The sequence below is a fragment of the Microcaecilia unicolor genome, chromosome 2, assembly GCF_901765095.1.
Source record: "Microcaecilia unicolor chromosome 2, aMicUni1.1, whole genome shotgun sequence".
NCBI lineage: Eukaryota > Metazoa > Chordata > Amphibia > Gymnophiona > Siphonopidae > Microcaecilia > Microcaecilia unicolor.
The window spans coordinates 367,595,955-367,618,447 of record NC_044032.1 but is presented as its reverse complement, the minus strand read 5'-3'; the positions used below and the strand labels follow the sequence as shown (position 1 = coordinate 367,618,447).

The 22,493-nt window shown below is 45.4% G+C and overlaps 1 protein-coding gene across 3 annotated transcripts; it reads right to left on the bottom strand.

Moving 5' to 3' along the window:
- Positions 1–914: 914 nt before the first annotated feature.
- On the bottom strand, positions 915–16,915 carry POMK (protein O-mannose kinase). 3 transcript variants are annotated; one of them, XM_030194546.1, is made up of 3 exons: positions 16,847–16,915; positions 7,922–8,214; positions 915–2,176 (listed from the first exon to the last, which is right to left on the bottom strand). In XM_030194546.1, the coding sequence occupies exons 2-3, from the start codon at positions 8,189–8,191 to the stop codon at positions 1,403–1,405; spliced, it is 1,044 nt and encodes a 347-aa protein (XP_030050406.1). In that variant the 5' UTR covers positions 8,192–8,214; positions 16,847–16,915; the 3' UTR covers positions 915–1,402. The 3 variants fall into 3 exon arrangements, with proteins under 3 accessions (XP_030050406.1, XP_030050404.1, XP_030050405.1); XM_030194544.1 differs by lacking the exon at positions 16,847–16,915 and adding an exon at positions 16,450–16,533; XM_030194545.1 differs by lacking the exon at positions 16,847–16,915 and adding an exon at positions 13,431–13,565.
- Positions 16,916–22,493: the final 5,578 nt, after the last annotated feature.

Genomic DNA, 22,493 nt, shown 5'->3' with positions numbered 1-22,493 from the left:
AGAATATTAGCTTAACCCAGTATTGACATCCCTAACATCCAGCCATAGACACGGTGTAACCGAGGGCATCTAAATGCAGCCAGACTATGTGCAACTTACTGTATTCTGGAAGAAGTGTACTTAAGTGGCAGCCCCATTCCATGCTCCATCCATACAAAAGCGTGCCTTATAATTATGTACAATGCCACTTACGCAAGCTTTTAAATTGTGGCACTCAATCCATTTGCTGCCACTTCTGAACAGAAGAGCTTGTTTCCTGTACATTTCCATGCGCAAGTAGAACATAACTTAAGCGCCTTGTTACAGAATTACCCTCTGATATTCAAAGGCAACTAACCGGCCAAGATCGGAACCTGTCCCTTTAAATGTCCGCTAACCAGCTATCCATTAATATTCAGCAGTATATTGCTGGCCATGTACCTCTGAATACTGCCGGTTGGCGGCTGGTGGATAACCGGTTATATCGGGCGAAATAATCGGCTAGCTGCCGATTTTTAAAGCCTGACGGTCTAAGTTTGGCGGCCACTTTTGGCTGCATGCAACCCTGGTATATCTTTGGCCAGTTTTCAAAGCCCACTTGAGAAAAGAAAGTCTAAAAAACGCTGACCATTGGGAAATACATCTAAAGAGGTTAACTTTCAGACCGCAGGAGTTAGACTGGCTAACTCCCATGGTCAACGCTGAGAAAGGATGTTCAATGCCGGGCTGTTTCCAGTGACTGGCATTGAATATCCAGCTGGTCTGTCAGACTGGCCAAAGATATCTCAGGGTTGCATGTGGCCAAATATGGCCACCAAACTTGGCCAGTCAGGCTTTAAAAATCGGCAGATAGAAGGTTATATCGCATGCAGAATTTGCAATTTGTTAAGCAATTAATCACAATTAAAATTTTAAACAAAATGCAGCCATTTTTTTTTTTTTATGTTGTCCCTACGGTTAAACACGGATATTCAGCAGACCTGTCCGGATACCAAGTAGCACTGAATATACGGGGTAGAGAACAGAGTGCTATGTGGAATATTCAAACCACTATCTGATCTGATAGGTTAGAAAAATTGCTGTCCTAACTTTAAACATTATCCGGATCATTAGCTGGATAGTGGGTTGAATATCATCGCTCTCCAAATATTTTCTTCCTCCTCCTGTGCTCCACCACTGCCCAGGTGCTATCCAGATGGTACGAAGGTGGTCTGGGAAGATATTCCGTAGCGCCACCATGTGTCCACATGTAATTCTGAAAAGTGCAAATGTCCACATAACGGCAACCATTATCTGAATATTTGCTTTTGAATATACAGCACAAAGATTTTATAAATACTTTTCCAAAAGACATTTTAGTTCAAAAAGAACCAGATAATCTAGGAGAATCACTTCTCCAGTGGTTTAAGATTGCGAAGTGTTTTTACAGCATATCCCTCACCTCAGGGGCAGCACTGTCCTTCAATAATGACATCAGCAAGTGTTTATAGGTATTGAGGACAGTCTGTGCCGAGGGTCTCTCGGCTGGGTTCCTCTTCTTGCACTCCTTATGGATCTCGAACAAATGAAGCCTGATAATGTCGCTCCCTTCCCCATGGCCCAGGAGGTAGTCACACACATCAGGGATCTTCCAGATGTCAGTCTTTTCATCGTAGGGAGGCATGTGCTCATCATCAAATTCCATGTCCTCCCCACGGGGCCAGCGCTGCTCGGGGGCAACAAACTCTCCCCAAAGCTGTCGGTGGCCACACTTCACCAGCTGACCCTTCTCCCTGCTCACCAGGGGCAGGGCATCCAGGTCGTTGGCCACAATACGGAAGTCCAAGGTCAGCAGGTATTGAGACAGAACCTTGTCCAGGTCACTGGAATCGCACATCACTAGGGTGCCGAGGGGGCTGTTGTGCAGATAGTTGATGATAGCTGCGTAGTCAACAGCAAGCCTCAACCTGTTTGGCCAGGTGTTAAAACTCCGGAACCTGGGCAGGTTAAACTTCTCCTCCAGGTCCTTCAGGGAGCCCAGCGGGTGGTACTCAGTAAGAATTGTGAAGTTCTCCTCGCAGTAGCCCAGAAGCGTCACCACATGCTTGCTCTGTAAAGCCTTCAGCATCTCCAACCCATGCAGGAAATCATCCTGAAGCTCCATGGAGGTGAGCTGAGAAACAGCAACCTTGCGTTCCTTCCACTCACCGAGGTAGACCTGCAAGACAGCACGGAGAAACAATACCAGAAGAGTCAGGGTGATTGAGAGGAGCTTGTGTAAGATAAGCAAGCACCCTACATAAAACATAAGATGCCCAATAATTTCAGGGACAACATGACTGGTACAAATGTGACTAACTCGGGGCAGCAGTGAGTGCTCTGCACTGCAATGAAAACTACTAAGGCTCTTAGATTCTGTCGCAGATTAGTGTTCCTTGGTTTGGAAGTGCTATCAAGGAGACCCAACTATTGCTCTTGCCATACCTGGGAATGACTGGCTAAAAAGTAGCATATAGGAAGATGCAACAAGAGCTGTATATTTATTAGGATTTATTTACCACCTTTTTGAAGGAATTCACTGAAGGCGGTGTACAGTAAGAATAGATCCAACATGAGCAACAGGCAATTACAGCAGTAAAATATTGAAATAACAATAAAAAGTATGGCATAGTATACTACTTACAATGTCAGCACAATGCATAATAGAACATTTTAACTGATAATGAAGGGTAAAGCAAAGATGGAACATATAGATAGTTAAGCGAGTAAGAAGAGTTAGAAAGTAAGATGACTGATTTAAAGAAAGATATTCCAGCTCTCGACCATAGGGGCATAGTAGGAAACTGTGAGAACTTAAATATAGATATTTTACTGTTTACCAGAATTGGCAATAAACAAGACAGAGAGGGGAAAAAATCCCCCCCCCCCCCCAAAAAAAAAGGAAATCCATTTTGAAATACTGTTTTAAGAGGATTCAATCTTTATTCTACTAGATGAAAAGCAGACAGTGTAGGAAACTAAAGCCCTGTTTACTGAAAGGAGACTATAAAGGTGTTGTGGCCTAGAGTAGGTATCCATGTGGGTTCCTTTACGAGGCACCAAGTGCCACCACACCCACTCCTTCCTGTCCCTAAAAGTGGAAGGTTCCAGTAGTAGCAACACAGCTGAGAGAGGAGAGGGACTACTTTTTTTTTTAATGCATATGTGACAGGATCCTCCAGTAGAAGCCCAATGTGACAGCACATCTGGTGGCACTGCTCCTCTAACTGCTTATGTACCTGCACTGAGCTGATGTTAAGAACATAAAAATGGGTCAGATGGAAGCAGGTTATGGGGCTAGATGGAGCTTTGAACAGGGACCAATCCAGATCACAGGTACCTGGCAGAATGCCAGAGAGTAGCAAGAATCCATGCTACCGACTTTAATTCTGGTATGTATAATCTGCTTAACCATCAAGTTCAAGGTGGAGAACAATCAAACATTATAAGCAGGTACTTTCTCTATCCCTAGAGGGCTCACAATCTTGGTTTTTGTACCCGACTTGGCACCTGCATGAATGCTGCATGTTATTTATTGATTTTGCTCATAGCTTCTCAGTAGTAGCTCAAGGTGGGTTACATGCAGGTACAGTAAGTATTTCCCTGTCCCTGGAGGGACTCGCAATCCAATGGCTAGATTTACTAAAAGGCGCTATTTCATTACTGCATGCCAACGTGCATTATTTACTGCCTTTTCCATTTTATGTAATGGGACCTATTTACGATTAACGCAGCCTAACAGCATTAACCATAACCTGCTTTAGGAAATCTAGCCTTAAGTTTCTACGTGTGGCAATGGAGGATTAACCCCCGGGTTCTATATATGGCACTAAAAATTGTGCATGCAAATTTGGGCGTGCAATTTGAGTAATGAGCCAATCAGCACCAATAATTGGGCACTAACAATTATTGGAATTAACTGGCCACAACTAGGATTTGTGCGCGCATCTTGTCATGCACTATTCCGTAAAGATGCACGTGCAACTCTCTTAGTGTGTAACTGAAAAGGAGACATGGGCAGGTCAGGGGCGTTCACTAAAGATGAGCGCAAAATTGTAGAATTCAGGGGATCCATGCCTAGTTTATGCGTGAGGATTTACACCGGGTTTTAGCTGGTGTTAAATCCTTGCGCTGAAAAGCTGGGTGTGGATCCTGGTGCTACACGCTATTCTAGTCTGAAATGACTTGCTCAAGCTCACAAGAAGCATCACTGGAATTTGATTCACAGCCCGCTGCTCTAACCATCAGGGTTCCTCCTTCACTCTGGGTGCACTGTAGATAAAGGGCAAAGGCTGTGAAATACATATTCTGTTAAATGTCCTCCAAATCCAAGGATGGATTCCCCTCAGAGTACTATCACTTGTCAATGCGTAACAACAATAAGCTCCTGAATTAAGTAAAATGCTTAATGATATATTAGTGTGGTCAGTTATCTGGGGGCAACATTTGATAGGCCAGTGTTTTACAACTTCAAATAGGTGCTTATAAAAATTACCTAGTATGCAAGCACACAGAAGTAGGTAGTAGGAAAACAAAGTGTTTACTTTTGTGTAGTATACGTGTAGCTGTTCCGGGGGGGCAGGAAATGGGTGGAGCAGGGAGGGGATTGGCACTTACTAATTTATCTTATAAAATATACACAGGCGCTGAGTCTTACTTGAATATATACACAAAAAAAAGTTATTGCTGCCTGGAAGCAGATGTAACTTTGTGCCGGAGCATTTGGGGAGGTAATTTCATCAAGGCACACTGAATATGTTATATTTATAAAAGAGCTGCACCACATGCTCCTTTGTGCTTTCCCTACCTCAGCATCCATTTATAAAATCATTCTCTATCGTACAGAAAGAAAGCAGGCCCACAGAAAACTGGTCAGGGTACAGGCCTAAACCCATACTAAACTGTGAAGGCAAGACTCTTGCAGGATAGATTTATGAACAAAGAGCGCTTAAGGTTTACTGACTTGATTAACTATCTTTCATCAAACAGAACAGAGAAGATAAATTAGTTCAGAGGGGAGTCGGAGTCAGAAACAGTTTTGGGTGGAGTCAGTCAGTAAAAATGTACCAACTCTGACTCCAGCTTCTAAATAAAAACTTAACATGATATTACAAAATGTAGTAAATGTATCATTTTATACTTTAAATATACATTTGTACTGGTAAACATATATTTACCAGTACTTTAGATTCAGAACAAAAAATTTAAAGCCTAATATCAGTAGAAGTCAGGGTCAGAGTCAAAGGTTTGGTGTACTGACTCCACAGCCCTGCACAAGAAACATAAAAATGAAACTCAAACATAAAAACAAGAAACACAAGGGACAGTATATACCTATCAGATAACTTAAATAAACAAAATCCACACATTAGAACCATAGAGAAGAGCAAAAGGAGGACTTTCTCCACACACACACACACACACACACACACACACAAAGAGTGATGAATATTTACCTAAGAGAACCATAGAGTGATTATAGTTTCCCTAGAAGGGGAAAAGGCCTTGGACAGGGTGGAATGAAACGCCATACAAAAACACGATAACCATGGAACTAAAACAGAGTCAGCAGAAACTGTAGGGGGCGATGGAAGTGCTGTGCTTCCCATGTCTCTGGCTTCTGCCGCCTCCTCCATTTCCTGTCTTCCTATCGTATGGGCCTCATGGTTAGAAATTAAGCCTGTACAGGGGTATGAAAAAAAAGACACAGTGGGAGCATAGTCAGAGGGGCCACGGCACCTCTACTTTGGATTCAGGCCCACCCAGTCAGCAGCAGCAGCGTAGGCCAATGAGAGGAGAACTGGAAGTGATGTCAACATCCAAACTGCTCAGTGTACATCTATGTTTATTTATTTATGGGTTACATCTATGTTAATCTTAGACCCAACCAATTCATTAGTCCATGTTATGATGCAGGGAGACTGGACTTCAAATGTAGACACTTTCAATGCCCCCTGTGGTTACTGCTACCTTTTCCTCAGTCCTACATCTCCCATGCTTTTGGTGGCTGTTTTGCTTCTGTTCCTCAGCTGTCATGGAAAAGAGAATAATTAAGACTGGGGAGACAGAAAGGAGAGAAAATCAAAGGAGGGAGAAGTGGTCTGGGAATTTGGGAGAACACATAAGAATGATGAGGACTAGTAAAATAGAGAAAGAGCTCAGAAGGAGTCAAAACCTACAGAAAACAGAGTAATGAAGTGGGAGAAATAGAGGATGAAATAGAAGAGCTAAAGTATTGGTAATGAAGGGAGACAGAAGATGGAGAAAATGAAATTAGAGACAGGTGTGGGAGAGATAGATAAAGAAAAGAGACAAGCATGGAGGGAAGGAGAAAATGTAAAAGAAGACCAGGAAAAGATAAGATGAAAGAAGAGACCAAGGTGAAAAAAAATATCCAAAGTACAGAAAAACACTTGTTATATCTAGTTTAGATATCAGACTATGACTTCATGAAGAACTGAAGTGTTTTGTTTTTAATTGTGAGTAAATACTGCACTCTTTTTACCTCTATTTTTGGCCTCAAATATATCACACTAGCCGTTAAGCCCGTAAAAACGGGCGAGATTTCCAGCTACCCTCCTCGCTGCCGCTCCCTCCCCCCTCTGTGCCGGGCCCCCTGCACTGACCTGACAGCGCCTCTCACCTCCATGTGAAAGCGCTGCAGGCAGCAGCAGATCGCTCTGCTGCTGCCTGCAGCGCTTCCACATGGAGGTGAGAGGCGCTGTCAGGTCAGTGCAGGGGGCCCGATATAGAGGAGGGCGGGAGCGGCGGCAGGGATGGGGGGGGGGGAGGGTGGAGGTTGGTGCGCACGATGTTCGTTTCCAGGCGGCAGCGTCCGACAGTGACTCCGACTCCGTTTCCCTCTCTGTTCCACCCTCTGACGTCATCACGTCTTGACACGAGAGCGGGACAGAGAGGGAAGCCTGTACTGCGCATTTGCAGGTGAGTCGGTCACTTGCCGTTTATATGTTTGAAGTTTTAGCATGTGTTTTTGATGTGGGAAGTAGTAAAGTGGATACAGTTTGTCAAACTTCAGCTACCTGGCACTCTCTCTCCCCGCCACTGCTCCTGTTCGTCCTCCCCCAAACTTCAAACTGGGACCACTTTGTTGAGAATAAATAAGTACAGCACCAAAAGAAATGCGACTTCCAGCTGCTTGGGCACCATGCCCTCTGACACACTAACATCACTTACTACTAAGCTTGGTCTCAATTCAGTAGAGTTGTCGTGTGTTCATGCCTGTTATTCAGCACTTAAATGCCTATTGAAAGAAAAATCTAAATATCACGCTGAAATGTAAATATGGTATTTACTGTGAACTTTGAATTTTTGTAACTCTGGGGAGTACACAACCCATCTCAAACTCTTGAAGTAGTTGTGAAAGGTCGATAACCACTTCAATGGCTAAAGCTGTATTAGCATGATGTCCAAAGCCCACTGCCCGCAACTTTCACTCACCTTGCACTGCCACAGAAAGCACACACTGCTTTCACAACAGCCCCCCCCCCCTCATTTAGTCTTTCTTTTTATCCCTACTTTTCTTCAGCCTGTTCTCCTTTCACCTTCCTCTGGCCTCTTTCCCCGCTTCTCCTTCCCTTCCTCTGGCCTCTTTCCCTACTTCTTCTTCCCTTCCTCTAGCCTCTTTCTCCTGGCCTCTTTTCCTGCTTCTCCTTTCCCTGGCCTCTTTTCCCTTTCCGCTCTCCACAACAGCAGCTCCCTTTCCATCAGCAGGGTCTACCATGGCAGTGTGATTCCAAAGCTCCCACAGTGAGCTTACAAGTAGGACTCTTTTTTTTTTTCCCCAGAGTACAGTTTCTCTTATTCTAAACAGACACGAGCATGTAGAAGCATTCTGCACTAAGAAACTCCAACAACTGGAAGCATCTAGGATGAGCTTTCCATTTGAACAAGAATAAACTCTAACCTTTTTCACAGCCCCTTCGCCAACCAGTTTCAGTCTCCTGACTTCTTTCCGCATTGCCTCACAGGACAGCAAAGGCAAGCAGGTCTCCATTGATCCCATCTTGAAGGAACCAACAGGGCAGATGTCAGGATCACCACTGGAGTGCCAGGGAGAGAAATGATGATCCAGGTAGAAATAGAGAAGGAGATTAATCAGCACAAAGGTGAGGAGGACCAGGGTGATCCCTGTGCGCACATGCACCTGTTTACTATGGGGGGACTTCTTTTCCATCCTGCTGAACCCTCTTTGACATCCTGCAAAACAAAAAAACGTCATCATATTTCACATTGGAAGAAAAGACCCAATGAGGCCTATGCCATGCAGAGCTCTGACGGACGGACTGACTGGGTCTGAAGAAAACTGGAAAGGGAATTTTTTTAAAAACTGTATCAAACAACTCTAGAACAAGAGGATGTTCAATGAAACTAGCAACATTGTGGAATTTGTTGCCAGAGAATGCGATGTTGGTCATATATCAAATATGAATGAATGAACAAATATATAAGCAAGGTCTGGATATGTTTCTGGAGGCCAGATCCATATATTCTGATTAGCCAGAAAGACCTGGATGTCATTTCATAGTTCTGGGAGTGAGCAATAGGGAATGGATGTTCCCACTGGAGGTGAAGGGTTCAGCTGAGCAGTGTAGATTGGCCACTGACAAGAGACTGGATGCTGGGCAGGTTCCGATGCCCTTCACTGGGCCAACCAAAGAAGGATATGGCAGCTTTTCCAGACTACACAGATCCAATCTTCAATGTGATCATTTATAAATAAATAATGAGCTGAAAGCACACTAACTTCATAAACATGCAGTGTGGTATCAATTCTTTTTTTCTTTTTTACTTTATTCCTATTTCCAATTCAAAGTGGAGACAAAAGACCTCAGCAGTCTCTGCATGGCGATACTGTGCTCAGTGTGCTCAAACGCCAGCACTTTTTGGACTCTATTGTAATCATTGGTCTCAAAAAACTCCACTGGTATATCATACACCATATGTGAAATCCTAAATCGTGATATTTTATTCTTCTAACAATAATACTGGTAATAATGGTGTTACTTAGCTTTTAATCTTGCCCAACGGGGCTCTCCATTTCGCTATAAGATTTAAGCTTCCTCAGGGGGCCAAGTAACTGTTGGCAAATCACGATATCTTACAAAATGGCGTTTCTTGCTCCTAAGACACCAGGAGCAAGAGACGCCATTTTGTAAGATATCGTGATTTGCCAACGGTTACTTGGCCCCCTGAGGAAGCTTAAATCTTATAGCGAAATGGAGAGCCCCGTTGGGCAAGATTAAAAGCTAAGTAACACCATTATTACCAGTATTATTGTTAGAAGAATAAAATATCACGATTTAGGATTTCACATATGGTGTATGATATACCAGTGGAGTTTTTTGAGACCAATGATTACAATAGAGTCCAAAAAGTGCTGGCGTTTGAGCACACTGAGCACAGTATCGCCATGCAGAGACTGCTGAGGTCTTTTGTCTCGAAAAAAAGAATTGATACCACACTGCATGTTTATGAAGTTAGTGTGCTTTCAGCTCATTATTGAAGTTATAGTTTAGATTTTTGCTGAAGTTTTGTCCAGTATTTTTTGCATATATATATATATAAACACATATATTTTTGTTGGCCCAAAGTACATTCTCTTAACTTCCACAATATCCAGTATTCACAGAGCTGTGGACTTCAAAACCTTTCTGGCAAGAATTTATTCATCAACTTAGTCACATCAAGAGTTTAAAAATAGAAAACAAAAAAGGTGGGAAGCCCGGAAATAAACCTCGTTATGATGGTCTATGTTGGCTCTCTGACACATAATACATTATCAGCTGCACTGCATTCTGTATTGGGGTCCTTATCTCCTTTTATAAAGCATTAAGGTACACCAATTTCCCTTCTTATTCACCCTACATTTCTCTCTTTTGAGAAGAATTGAATACTATTTTGGCCTAAATTAGGTGCCTTAATTTGTCTCCTGTTTTCAACCAAACACAGGTGCCTTTCAGCCGAAAAAGAGCCCAAAACGTTTGATTTATCCAAGATGGCGAGGCTCCTGCCAGATTAAATTACTCTGGCTGGCCCAACTGCTATTATTCAGTGCACTTAACAGCTGAATATTAGCGCATAATTGCCATGGAACTATCTGGATGGACTCAGAAGATATCTGGGGACTGTAGACATTCAATGCCACTGCCCAGATGGTTAACTAGGCAAACTGGGCTAACCAAAAGGTCCTTTTACTAATCTGCAGCAAAACAAAATAGCCTTTAACGTGCCCCAACATGGGTCTTTCCCGCATGATATGGCCATTTTTACTGCACCAGTAAAATAACCGATTTTCTAGGTTTTGGGGGTTTTTTTGTGTGTGGGGGTCTTTCCCGCATAAGGCCATTTTTACTGCAGCCCTAAAATATCGGATTTACTAGTTTTTTTATTTTTTTTTTGTTTCAACAATTTTTTATTGATGATATAACAAAATTAACAGTCAACAATCTCAGTATATATCCATTTGAAAACAAGACAAACTGAATACAAGCATGATGATAATCTCATCATCAAAATATTTAACATTTTCTCCCCCTCCCCCTCCACCCCCACCCCACCCCCTCAGAGTGTATTCCACTCTGTTTATTAGATTTTGAGTATAGTTCAAACAAATAAAACTCATCATCACAATCAATTTCTGTAACCATCAACATTCAAAAGAAGTATAGAGAGAGCCTGGTTTCTTATAGCTCTCCACCATTTTATGGTTCAACAATTTATTAATGATTCAACATTTGCAATACAGCCTGTAAATTCAATTTGAACCCCATTAGGTAACAGGTCATAGTCACAAAGGAATAACATTCACCTTTTATCATCAATAGTTTGTAATAAGTCCCCCCCCCAACAACACTGCTATACTCATCAGACTTTTACTTACCTACTCCCCCCCCCCCCCACCCTCCATCCCCCTTCCCCCCGTTATAAGAAAAACCATATCAATAAAACAGACCAACAATGAAAATCTCCCCCTCCCCCATCCACCCCCCCCCCCCCCAAGGAGATACCCAAACTTTCGATCTATATCTGAAATGGATGACTCCCTTTCAACTTAAAGCTTAAAGTGAATTGATCACTAAACTCCTCCCTTTAGGAAATAAACTTTGGATTTAAGGCCCCCAAATGTCCAGAAACTGCCTCCCCCGCTTACTACTACTTAACATTTCTAGAGCGCTACTAGGGTTACGCAGCGTTGTATAAATTAACAATTAAGGATGGTCCCTGCTCAGAAGAGCTTACAATCTAAAGGACGAAATGTCAAGTTGGGGTAGTTAAGATTTCCTGAGAAGAGGTGTAGTGATTAGGTGCCGAAGGTGACATTGAAGAGGTGGGCTTTGAGCATTGATTTGAAGATGGGTAGGGAGGGGGCCCGGCGTATGGGCTCAGGGAATTTGTTCCAGGCATGGGGTGAGGCGAGACAGAAAGCGCTTAGGGGAACAGCCCACCCCTCTCCTTTCAAATAACATGAATTCATGCAGTCTGTTCCGCCAGTGCCAGAAATCCGGGGGGGGGGGGACTCCTCCATCCATTGACTCATTATAAGTCGCTTACCAATCAGACAGGCCTTGCAAATCAACTGACGGGCCGCATCACCCTGTAACAAGAAAAGCTCATACTTACCTAGCAAGACCCCATCAGGAAACACATGACTCTCGATCCCAAAAGAGTGCCCAGATACTGAACAATGGAGTCCCAAAAATGCCTCACCTTATAGCACCCCCACAAGTAATGAAAAAAATGACCCCGGAGCTCTCCCACACTTCCCACAGAGAGGCATGGATACTCCTCCCATCCTGAACACCTGAGCCTTTGTTAGGTAGGCCCTATGTAGAATACGATACTGGCATTCTCTAAGTCCTGCATTACCCGTCAAACTTGGAATCCTAAATGTCAGAGCATTGAAATCCAGTGCCAAATGCGGCCTTGCCAAATCTTCCGCCCAGCGCTGTTGAATTTGCCCTCGGACCTTGGGCACCAGATATCTTCCCAACGCCCTATGCAGCCCGGAGATTGAAAGACGTTCCCCCTGCACCGAATGAAAAAACTGCTGCAGGAGAGGACAGTGCCAAGAGCCTAAAGCCCCCCTGTCCAATGAATCAACATAATGCTTCAGTTGGGCATAAGCGAAAATACCTCCCATGTCATACCCGAGCCCCAATGCCCCCAAATTCAACATTACCCCCTGCCAATCCAACACATGTTCTAACCTAGTTATACCTTGTGGCGCCCATTTCTGGAAAACCACATTCTCCAAACCCGGTCGGAACAACAGGTTGCCCTGAATAGGAAGAATATCCGAAATCCATCTACTCAAGCCAAACAGCTTCATCATATCTTTCCAGAGACTTCGCAGAGGAGTCAATAATATACTATTGCGGAACTCCACCGGAATCATCTTGCTGGGAGCTTGTAATAAGAAATGGAAATTACACGGCGTATAATACTGGTTTTCCAATTGTCTCCTTATGTAATCATCTCGCGCCAAAAACCAGTCCCCAATGTAACGCAGGAGACAAGCCCAATTATAACGCCGCAAATCCGGCAGGCCCAGGCCTCCCTCACCCCATGACCCCTGCAGTAGGTTCAATGGCAGCTTTGCCTTCCTTCCCTTTTTATTTTTTTTTTTAAGTAGAGGAGTGTGGTAGCCGTGTTAGTCCACTCTTAAGGTTATCAATAGAAATCAAACAAAATAAAACATGGAAAAGAAAATAAGATGATACCTTTTTTATTGGACATAACTTAATACATTTCTTGATTAGCTTTCGAAGGTTGCCCTTCTTCGTCAGATCGGAAATAAGCAAATGTGCTAGCTGACAGTGTATATACGTGAAAACATTCAAGCATTACTATGACAGTCTGGCAGGGTGGGAGGATGGGGGTGGGTAGGGGGTATGCTAATCAAGAAATGTATTAAGTTATGTCCAATAAAAAAGGTATCATCTTATTTTATTTTCCATGTTTTATTTTGTTTGATTTCTATTGATATTTTTTTTAATAATAGCCATTCGCTATTGGCATTAGTGTGGGATCATTTAAAAAAATTACGTTAAGACTTGCCAACACCTATTTTGTAGACGGTAATGGTTCACAAGGTAATCCTGAGCTAACCAGCGCGCAATAATGAAGCTGCGCTGAAACGTACATTCTTCACCTCCCAGACAACACCCTCCACACATTAAAAAAATATATATATTTTTTTAACGTACAGTTAGCGGGTTCCGATTTCAAACTTACCTGCTTGTGTCCCACAATAAGCCATTTTATGCTGTGCTAAGTGGACAAAAAGAACCTCTTAACTCTGACTGTAGCTGTTCTTTACCCTCCCCTTCCTACAGTGTCACTCCCCAACTAGCATTTAAGTCCTCCCTAAGCTTGATTCTCCACCCCCCCAAATACTGTATGGGCAAAGATACCGAAATACACACATTCGATCTCCCCTCCTCATAATCTGCTCTCTCTCCTAGTCCGGGATACAACACCTCTACTTCAAACACCCTATCCTACGATCAATCTCACACCTGAGGTCGCCCACTAACAGTCCCACAGCTTTCCTTCTCCGTGCCCCATCCACCATCCGGCTATTCTATTAAAAGGCACCTTCAACGTTCGATTGAAGCACCAAGCCGGAAACTTGAGGTGGCCGAGATATCCGGTTTCAGCTCACACACCTTTCCCCTTCTCTCTCTGCGTCCTCCCGCCCTCATTTCCTGTTTTGCAGACACAGAAGAGGAAAGGTGAACGCGAGGCTGCTGTACTCTGCTTCTACTACTATTTAGCATTTCTATAGCGCTACAAAGCGTACGCAGCGCTTCACAAACATAGAAGAAAGACAGTCCCTGCTCAAAGAGCTTACAATCTAATAGACAAAAATAAAGCAAGCAAATCAATTAACGTGGGGGAGTGATTACAAGTCAAAAACAATGTTAAAGAGGTGGGCTTTCAATCTAGATTTAAAGATGGTCAAGGATGGGGCAGTAATATTCCAGTAAGATGTGTAAATAAAAAACTTAGAGCAAAACGGTCAATATATTGTATATGGATTTTCAGAAGGCACTTGGCAACATGAAAGACTCCTCGGGAAAATTTATGATGAAGCCACAACTTAAGTACTGCAAGCAGTTCTGGGTAGCTGCACCTCAAAACAGCAGAATGATGAGAAAAATGATTATAGGGCTGATCAGTCCTCTTATAAAAAGAAAGGCTCAACTGGTTAGGAGAAGAAACAAGTGAAAGCTGATACCAACAGAAGTCTATAAAATTCTGTATGGTGTGAACAAGTTATTTATACTACCCTGTTTCCCCGAAAATAAGACATCCCCTGAAAATAGGACCTAGTTGAGGTTTTGCTGAATTGCTAAATATAAGGCCTCCCCTGAAAGTAAGACCTAGCAAAGTTTTTGTTTGGGTCCGATGGGACATGGACACAGAAACCTTAATTTTTTTCGCTGCAACCCAAAGACAAGATAACATTAAAGAAATGCAAGAAACAAGACTGAGGTGGAAATTCTATCGTCCAGCGGACTCCTACCATCCTCCTTCACGTTTTTTTGAAGATCAACTAAGTGAGCCCGGAAAGAAAAAAAACATCCCCCTTGCAGAAATAATAAAAGGAAAGAAAATGAGTAACCGAGCCCTTTCGGCGCTGCTCCATCGCCCAAGGGCTAAGTCAGACTAGAAGGAAGGAAAGTGTTGCGAATGTACAGAGGAGCGCATAAAGAGCCACCAACGGGGAACGGAGCTACCGTAGAATTTTTTTTAACATTTGTAATATGGTAGGGATGATCCTGCGCCCTAAGCCCTATCACAATCTCCCGAGACCCCAGCCAGAGCAGCCCGGCCCCACATTCCATTACCTTCCCTAGTTCATACCCCTCCTCCATTCCCAGCCCGGCCAGGGCGGCTCTGCTCCGCTCGAGTCCTGCGGTCACTATGGGCAGATAGGCGAGCCACGGCCTACTCCTGCAGGATACCCAGCCCCCCACTTCAATACTGTTCCTGACCGCCACAGTCCTCCTACTACTCCCGAATAAGACATCCCCTGAAAATAAGACCTAGTGCATCTTTGGGAGCAAAAATTAATATAAGACACTGTCTTATTTTCGGGGAAACACGGTATCAAACAGTACTAAGACTAGAAGATGCTCCAATGAAACTATCCGGCATATATTATGGAAATCATGTTTTGAGACAACATGCAAACTCCAGAATTAATTCTGCTAGAAATGTGGTCAAGACTTATAGAATAGCTGAGTTAAGACCACCACAAAAAGGTCTGGACAAGTTACTGGAAGAGAGGTCCAAGAATAATCGCCAGACAGACAGACTGGAAAGTCCCCAACAGTTTACTTCCAGGAAGGAGCAAAATGGAACGTTCTTATTGGGATCCGACGGATACTTTCAAACAACCCAGACTGGTCAGTGTTGGCCTAACCCAGCATGGCTATTATACATTTTAAATAATTAAAGATCATGCAGAGGCCAGTATTCAGCTGCAGTGCAACTTGGATGTTCTCAATTCATACATATGGCTCAGCAAAACTATTCAGAGGAACTAAACAAATAATGGAAAATAAGGTGATATCTTTTTATTGGACTAGCTTTCAAAGGCCAAAACCTCCTCCCCCAGGTCAGGTAGTATGGGCCAAAGATGACAATATCAGAATACATAAATTGACTACCACCATACCTACTCATTAAGGAAGCACAGCTGTATATTTGTGTATAACCTGCATTGTCCAAGTCAGATGTTTCAAGTTATATCTTCGATTTGGAGTGTGCCCCTTAGATGCATAATACATGCACAGGGGAATTCTATAAATGGCGCTTAAAACTGTGTACGCAAGTGTGTATGTGTGCCCAATGTGCATGCACAAGTAGCGAGCCTATCAGGGCCAATAACTGGGTGCTATCAATTACTGGGGCTAACTGACTAGTTTGGATTTATGCACGCCTCTTGCTAAGCGCTACTCTGTAAAGATGAGTGCACACATTCTTTAGCATGTAACTAAAAAGTAGGCGTGGCCATGGGAGGGTCATTCAGTTAAAATGCATGCACTGTTATAGAATTTGGGGGATCTGTGCCTAATTCAGGCATGGGGATTTACGCCAGGGATCAGTTGGTGTAAATCCTCACGCCCAAAAGTTGGGCGCGGATCCCGTCACCTATGCGCTACTCTATAAATGGTACCAACTCGGAGCACTGTTTGTTTGTTTTTTTACTGAATTTAGTCCTTAGTGGCTGAGTACAGCCACAAATTACCCCCATAACTTTTATATCTAAAAGTGGAAATCTCCTTTAGGGGTCCCGATGCTAAGCAGTGAACACTTAGTCCATAACAGCATCTGGGTGGCCGGATTCTGTTATGCTAGCGCAACCTGGTATTGGGGGGGTGTCTAAAATCTAGGCACCTACAAGTTACACCAGTCACAGACCTGACATAACTGCAGGTGGCTATATGCAGCAAGGGTGCATGCTTCTCTTCCTCTCAGCTGCCATTACTTTAAAGCGCTGCCTCCGTCGACCGGGGGGGGGGTGAGTGTCAGCCGCCGGGGGTGAGGCAACGGCCCTGGGGGGGGGGGGGGGGGGGCTACGCAAACAACGCGCGACGTTCCTGCGAGAAATTCGGCCACAGCATCGCCAACTACTCCCTCCGACTGGCCATCAAGGTGCAGGTAGGCGCTCGCGCTGCAGCACATGGGGGCGGGGAGCAGGCCTCTGATACCGGCGACCACACACACACAGGAAACCCTTTTTTTTTTTTTTTTTACTAGTGATACACTACTACACACATCACACAACTTCTCTCCCTCTACGTACATCCCGCCTTACCGGAAACACCTCGCCAGTTGCGTCAAAACAGAGAGCAAGTCTGGACCAAGAAAGTTTAATAGACAGGAGAGGAAGTGAGCCTATCTAGTTCGCTGTAAGCAAGGAAGCTGATTTAGTTAATCTTTATTTCCACTCCCCCCGCGATAGCCGTCATTGTCATACACTCAAAACAAATCTATGACGTGCTGTCGTTCTTTACTGCTGGTCCAGAATCTGTAAGAAGTCTAAAGCTGTTTCAGTTGGATAGGCAGTGTCTTAAAAAGTGGAGGAGAAAAGAAATAACAATTGAATATCACTAAAACAGCTTAAAAATTATTATACCTAATAGAAACAGCAATTATGAACGCTGTAGTTTATCCTCATTTGTCTTCACTGTTCAGATGGCCAGATTTCAGTGAGAATATCCTGTTTCCTGATGGCATCGTAACTGATTACTGTTATCTGCCTTGGGAACCCTGGTGTTATAAAGATGAAGGAATTAAAAGTAGAATTAAACTCCCCTTTCATTGGGCACATGGAATCACATCTTCATCTGTTTTGTAGAAGTTTACCTTTAGATACACAAATGGATTATTCTTTCAATCAGATCTCTTTTGTTTACACATAAATGGGTAATAAACCACTAATGCAGCCCATTGGTTTTCTTATATTTTGTTCTTGTGATGACTTATATATACTGTGCCAGAATTGAAAAACTCATCGCTATCTGGTCGATAAAAAAGGAGCTCACTGTGAATACTATCCACCCAAAAAGGTTGTTTTGTGGCTGTACATGAAGAATTGTGATATTGAATAAATATGTGAATGTTTGTGTCCCTATTCATGCATCCTAAGTTTATATAAGCCTTTCAAGAAAGCCAGTTAATTGTTTAACTTATTGGTGAAGCATAACCACAGAGGCATGGTGTGGTCAAATTTTCAATATGATAACACTAGGGCCCAGCTAAGGAACATTTTATTTTGAGTTAGTCTTCACTAGACCAAACTTGCTTTCCTTGTGCCATCACTATCTAGCAGTTGGCAGTGTCTTAAAAGGTGGAGGATAAAGGATTTTAAAAACTATATTTATATCACACATTATCCCAAGCAAAGTTGGGGATCAATGTGGCTTACATTTGAAAATACGAGACAGAATAATATAATTCAGTTATATCATGGGAACAAATAGGTGGATATGTCAAACATTTAACAAAGTTGAGATTAGCATATATACCCAACTGGTCATTTAAAAGTTGGTCCTTTAATGATACCACGTTAAGAAATCATAGTCATAAGTATAGGCAGTTATTTGAAGATTATCACATGCACACGCCAGAACAGGCATCCGTCACATTGCAAAAGTAAACAACAACTTCCTTGTCATCAAGCAGATGAAGCCATTACGTATGGGTTGTGTCCATCAACCAGCAGGGGGAGATAGAGAGCACTCAACTTGTCACAGTGCCTCATGGCCAGCTAGCTCCACTGTCTCTTCAGTATTCTCTATCTCCCCAAGCAGGGTGGCTGCAGCTTCTTCGAGTTCAAGCTCCATCAAAAATCTGCCTGGGGGTGGCTCCTGGCTTGCCAGTTGTTAGCCGGGGTGTTAGAGGCTATAGCAGCTTCACTTTGAAGGCACATAGGTCAGCCCTTTCCCTGCCTTACCCATGCCCCCGTGGATGTGGACATATTAGCTTGCTTTTCCCTGTCCTTTCCCACTCAGTGGATGCAGGCACATTGGTTTGCCTTTCTCTGCCTTTCCCACTTATCTGAGCCTCCGGAGTGATTTATTTACCTCTTTTTGCCTCTGCTTTCCTCACAGCGTAAAATAAATAAATAAAATTGTGTCGCACTTTAGCGCAGCGATCTTGGAAAAGAGGGGTTTTTTTCATGAGATTCTTCTGCAGGACCGGAGCTGTGATACTCGGTCTAGTGAGGTAAGGGTGTTTTCTGACTCCTCCGGGGTGGGCCCGCAATCGGGACGTTTTTGGCGCGAACCGCCATTTTTGAATTTTACTGCCGTTTTCGGCGATGGCTGCGGAGATTGTAAAGCGCTGTTCTAAATGTGGCAAGCGCAAATCAGCAGCGGGGCTCTGTAATTCGTGCTGTACAGATGGTAGAGCCGGCCCGAGCATGGCGAGCGGCGATCTTTTGCGCTTTGAGCTGGCAGCGGATGCCATTTTGGATTTTCCACATGGCGCAGCCTCCGTTGCGACGGAGAGCCCTGAATCCGGGGGGGGGGGGGGGGTCCTCTGAGTGAGGCTAATAATAGAGCTGATAGCCCTGGGCAGGATCCGGGCGGTCAGGGAGCGGTTTTCTCCCCTGATTTTGTTTTAATGCTGCATAGGGCGTACATGCTTAAAAGAGCTCTTCCACAAGGATCTTCGGACCCTCTGCCTGCCCCCCCCCCCCCCCCCCGGTGGATCCTGATCTTTTGGAGTTGGCTGTGCCTGTTTCTTATCCTCCTGATAAATCAGAAGGGCTAATTCCCCTTCTGAGTGTGGCGCACCCCCTCCCCCCCCCCCCCCCCCCGTGGTCGGGCTATGAGGATTCTGAGGGGTCTGGCAGAACTTCTTGGGCTGAGGAGCCAGAGTCGGATGCAGAATTGCCACAGGAGCTTGATGATCTGTCTGCGGTGAGGATTTTCCACCGCGAGGAGCTGCCAGCGCTTATTTCGATGCCTTACAAGCCCTCTCGATTGAAGATCTTGGGAGTGGCACAGCCTCCTCTGTTAATCCAAGGATGGCTAGTACCAGAAAGCCTGCTTGAGCCTTTCCTTTGCATGACTCCATCCAAGAGCTTATTTCGGCTCAATGGGCTGACCCCGAGGGACCTTTGAACGTTGCCAGGGCTATGGGGCAATTATACCCTCTGAGTGAGGAACATTTGGCTCGCTTTGCAGTGCCTAAAGTGGATGCCCTGGTCACGGCTGTGACAAAGAACTACCCCCCATGTTGAAGGAGGTGTTGCCCTGAAGGATATTCAAGACCGCAGGCTTGATTCAGCTCTGAAGCAGTCCTTTGATTTGGCAGGTCTCACTGTTCGGGCGTCTGCATGCAGTTGTTATGCTGCTAGAGCCTGCCTGGCTTGGTTACAGCAGGCAGTGGAACAGCCCGGTGATGGAGCGGAGACCTTATCTGAAGTGGCTCCGCGGATGGAGTCGGCCTTGTCCTTTTTGGCTGACGCCCTTTATGATATGGTCAGAGCTTCGGCTAAACAAATGGCTGTAGCAGTGGCGGCTCGCTGCACTCTTTGGCTATGACATTGGGCGGCGGACATGGCCTCTAAGCAAAGGTTGGTGAAGTTGCCCTTTCAAGGCCTTCTCCTGTTTGGTGAGGAGCTGGAAAACATTGTTAAAGGCCTGGGGGATTCCAAACCTCAGCGCTTGCCCAAAGATAGGCCAAAGCCTCCCTCTAAGGGTCAGGCGGTCCGCTCCTCTTACAGACCTCGCTTCCGTGACACTAGAAGGTACCGCCCGGGGCGTGCTGCTGGGTTCACTTTGAGTGCCCGCTTTCAGCAGAGAAACTCCTTTCGCTCGGAGAAACGTTCCGCAGCTGCCAGTTCAAGGCCTGGAGTTCAGGGGCAACCCTCTCAATGATGGTGCGCCGGCCCCCTCCTCGTTTCCTGTCATCGGAGGAAGACTTTCCCTCTTTTTCGAGGAGTGGGCCAAAATCTCCGCAGATCAGTGGGTCTTGGACCTGATCAGAGACGGATACCGAATAGAATTCGATGCCCCGATGAGAGACGTGTTTGTGGAGTCCCGATGCGGTTCTGCTGCCAAACGGGCGGCGGTAGAGGAGACTTTGCATAGTCTGTGCCAGATAGGGGCTGTGACCCCGGTGCCTCCCGCCGAACAAGGTCTAGGCCGCTACTCCATTTACTTTGTGGTGCCACGAAAAGACGGGTCTTTTCGCCCGATCCTGGACTGAAAAGAGCTAAACAAGTCCTTAAGAGTGCGGCATTTTCACATGGAAACCCTGCGCTCTGTCATTGCGGCGGTACAGCCAGGAGAGTTTCTCACGTCTCTGGACATGAAAGAAGCTTACTTGCACATACCAATTTGGCCCCCGCACCAGCAGTTTCTGCGGTTTGCGGTGTTGGGAAAACATTTCCAGTTTTGGGCCTTGCCTTTTGGCCTCGCCACAGCTCCCCGAACCTTCTCCAAGGTAATGGTGGTAGTAGGGTATCCGGGTTCACCCGTACCTAGACGACTGGCTCATCAGAGCAGACTCAGAAAAAGAGAGTCATCTAGCTACAGCCAGAGTGGTTTCAGTCCTTCAATCTCTGGGCTGGGTCGTCAATATGGCCAAAAGTTACCTGACCCCCTCGCAATCTCTAGCATATTTGGGGGCCAGGTTCGACACAGACTCGGGCTATGTGTTTCTTCCCGAGCAAAGGCAGTGCAAGCTTCAGAATCAGGTCCGTCTGCTCCTGAGGATGCCCCGCCCGCGAGCTTGGGACATTGTCCAGCTGATGGGATCGATGACGGCCACCTTGGAAGTGGTGCCATGGGCGAGAGCGCACCTGAGACCTCTACAGTATTCTCTACTTCAGCGATGGTCTCCAATATCTCAGGATTATCAGTGCAGACTTTCTTGGCTCCCTGCGGCCCGCCTCAGTATGGAGTGGTGGCTCTTGGACAGCATGTTGCGGCGGGGAATGCCGCTGGCGCTCCCCGATTGGTGCCTAGTGGTGACAGATGCCAGCCTGAAGGGCTGGGGCGCACATTGTCAGGGGAAGCATGCCCAGGGTCTGTGGACGCCCGACGAGTCGGAGTGGTCTATCAACCGCCTGGAGTTGAAAGCGGTATTTCTGGCTCTTCTGGCCTTTCAAGTGACCCTAGAAGGATTGGCTGTCCGAGTGATGTCAGACAACACAACAGCAGTGGCCTACATAAATCGACAAGGTGGCACTCAGTGCAGAGCTCTAGCCGCACAGGCCGAACAAATTTGCCACTGGGGCCGAGCTGCATCTACAGTCCCTGTCAGCAGCTCACATTGCAGGTCAGAGCAACGTGCAAGCCGACTATCTAAGCAGGCATCAGATCGATCCAGCGGAGTGGGAACTAGCAGATGATGTATTCCTGCAGATATGTGCCAAATGGGGCAAGCCAGTGATGGATCTTATGGCGACCAGTTCCAATGCCAAAGTCCCGTGCTTCTTCAGCAGATGGAGGGGTCCTTGCTCTGCCGGGTTGGATGCCTTGGCTCAACCCTGGCCCCTGGGCTTGCTGTATGTCTTCCCTCCGTGGCCCTTGATAGGGCGAGTGCTCCTGCGGATTCGGCTGCATCTAGGAGAAGTGGTGCTTATCGCCCCGGATTGGCCCAGGAGGCCTTGGTATGCGGACCTCCGACAGATGCTGTTGGAGGCTCCCTTTCCGTTACCTCTGGTTCCGCACCTGTTCTCACAGGGTCTGGTGGCCATGGAGGACGCCCGCCGCTTTGGTCTTATGGCATGGCGATTGAGAGGGCGCAATTGAGAGTTAAAGGCTACTCAAATAAGGTAATTTCCACTCTCCTGCAGGCCCGTAAGCGGCTCCACTTCTGTGGCTTATGCCAGGATTTGGCGCCAGTTGAAGTCTGGTTGTGTTTCAAGAGCGCTTTCTCCGTTGTGGGCTCCTATCTCGCCGATTCTGGACTTTTTGCAGGATGGTGTACACAAAGGCTTGGCC

Coding starts and splice junctions, on each gene's coding strand:
- POMK (XM_030194544.1), bottom strand. Junction 2,177..7,921: donor GCGAAGGGGCTGTGAAAAAG/GTTAGAGTTTAT, acceptor GCTGTCTTGCAG/GTCTACCTCGGTGAGTGGAA.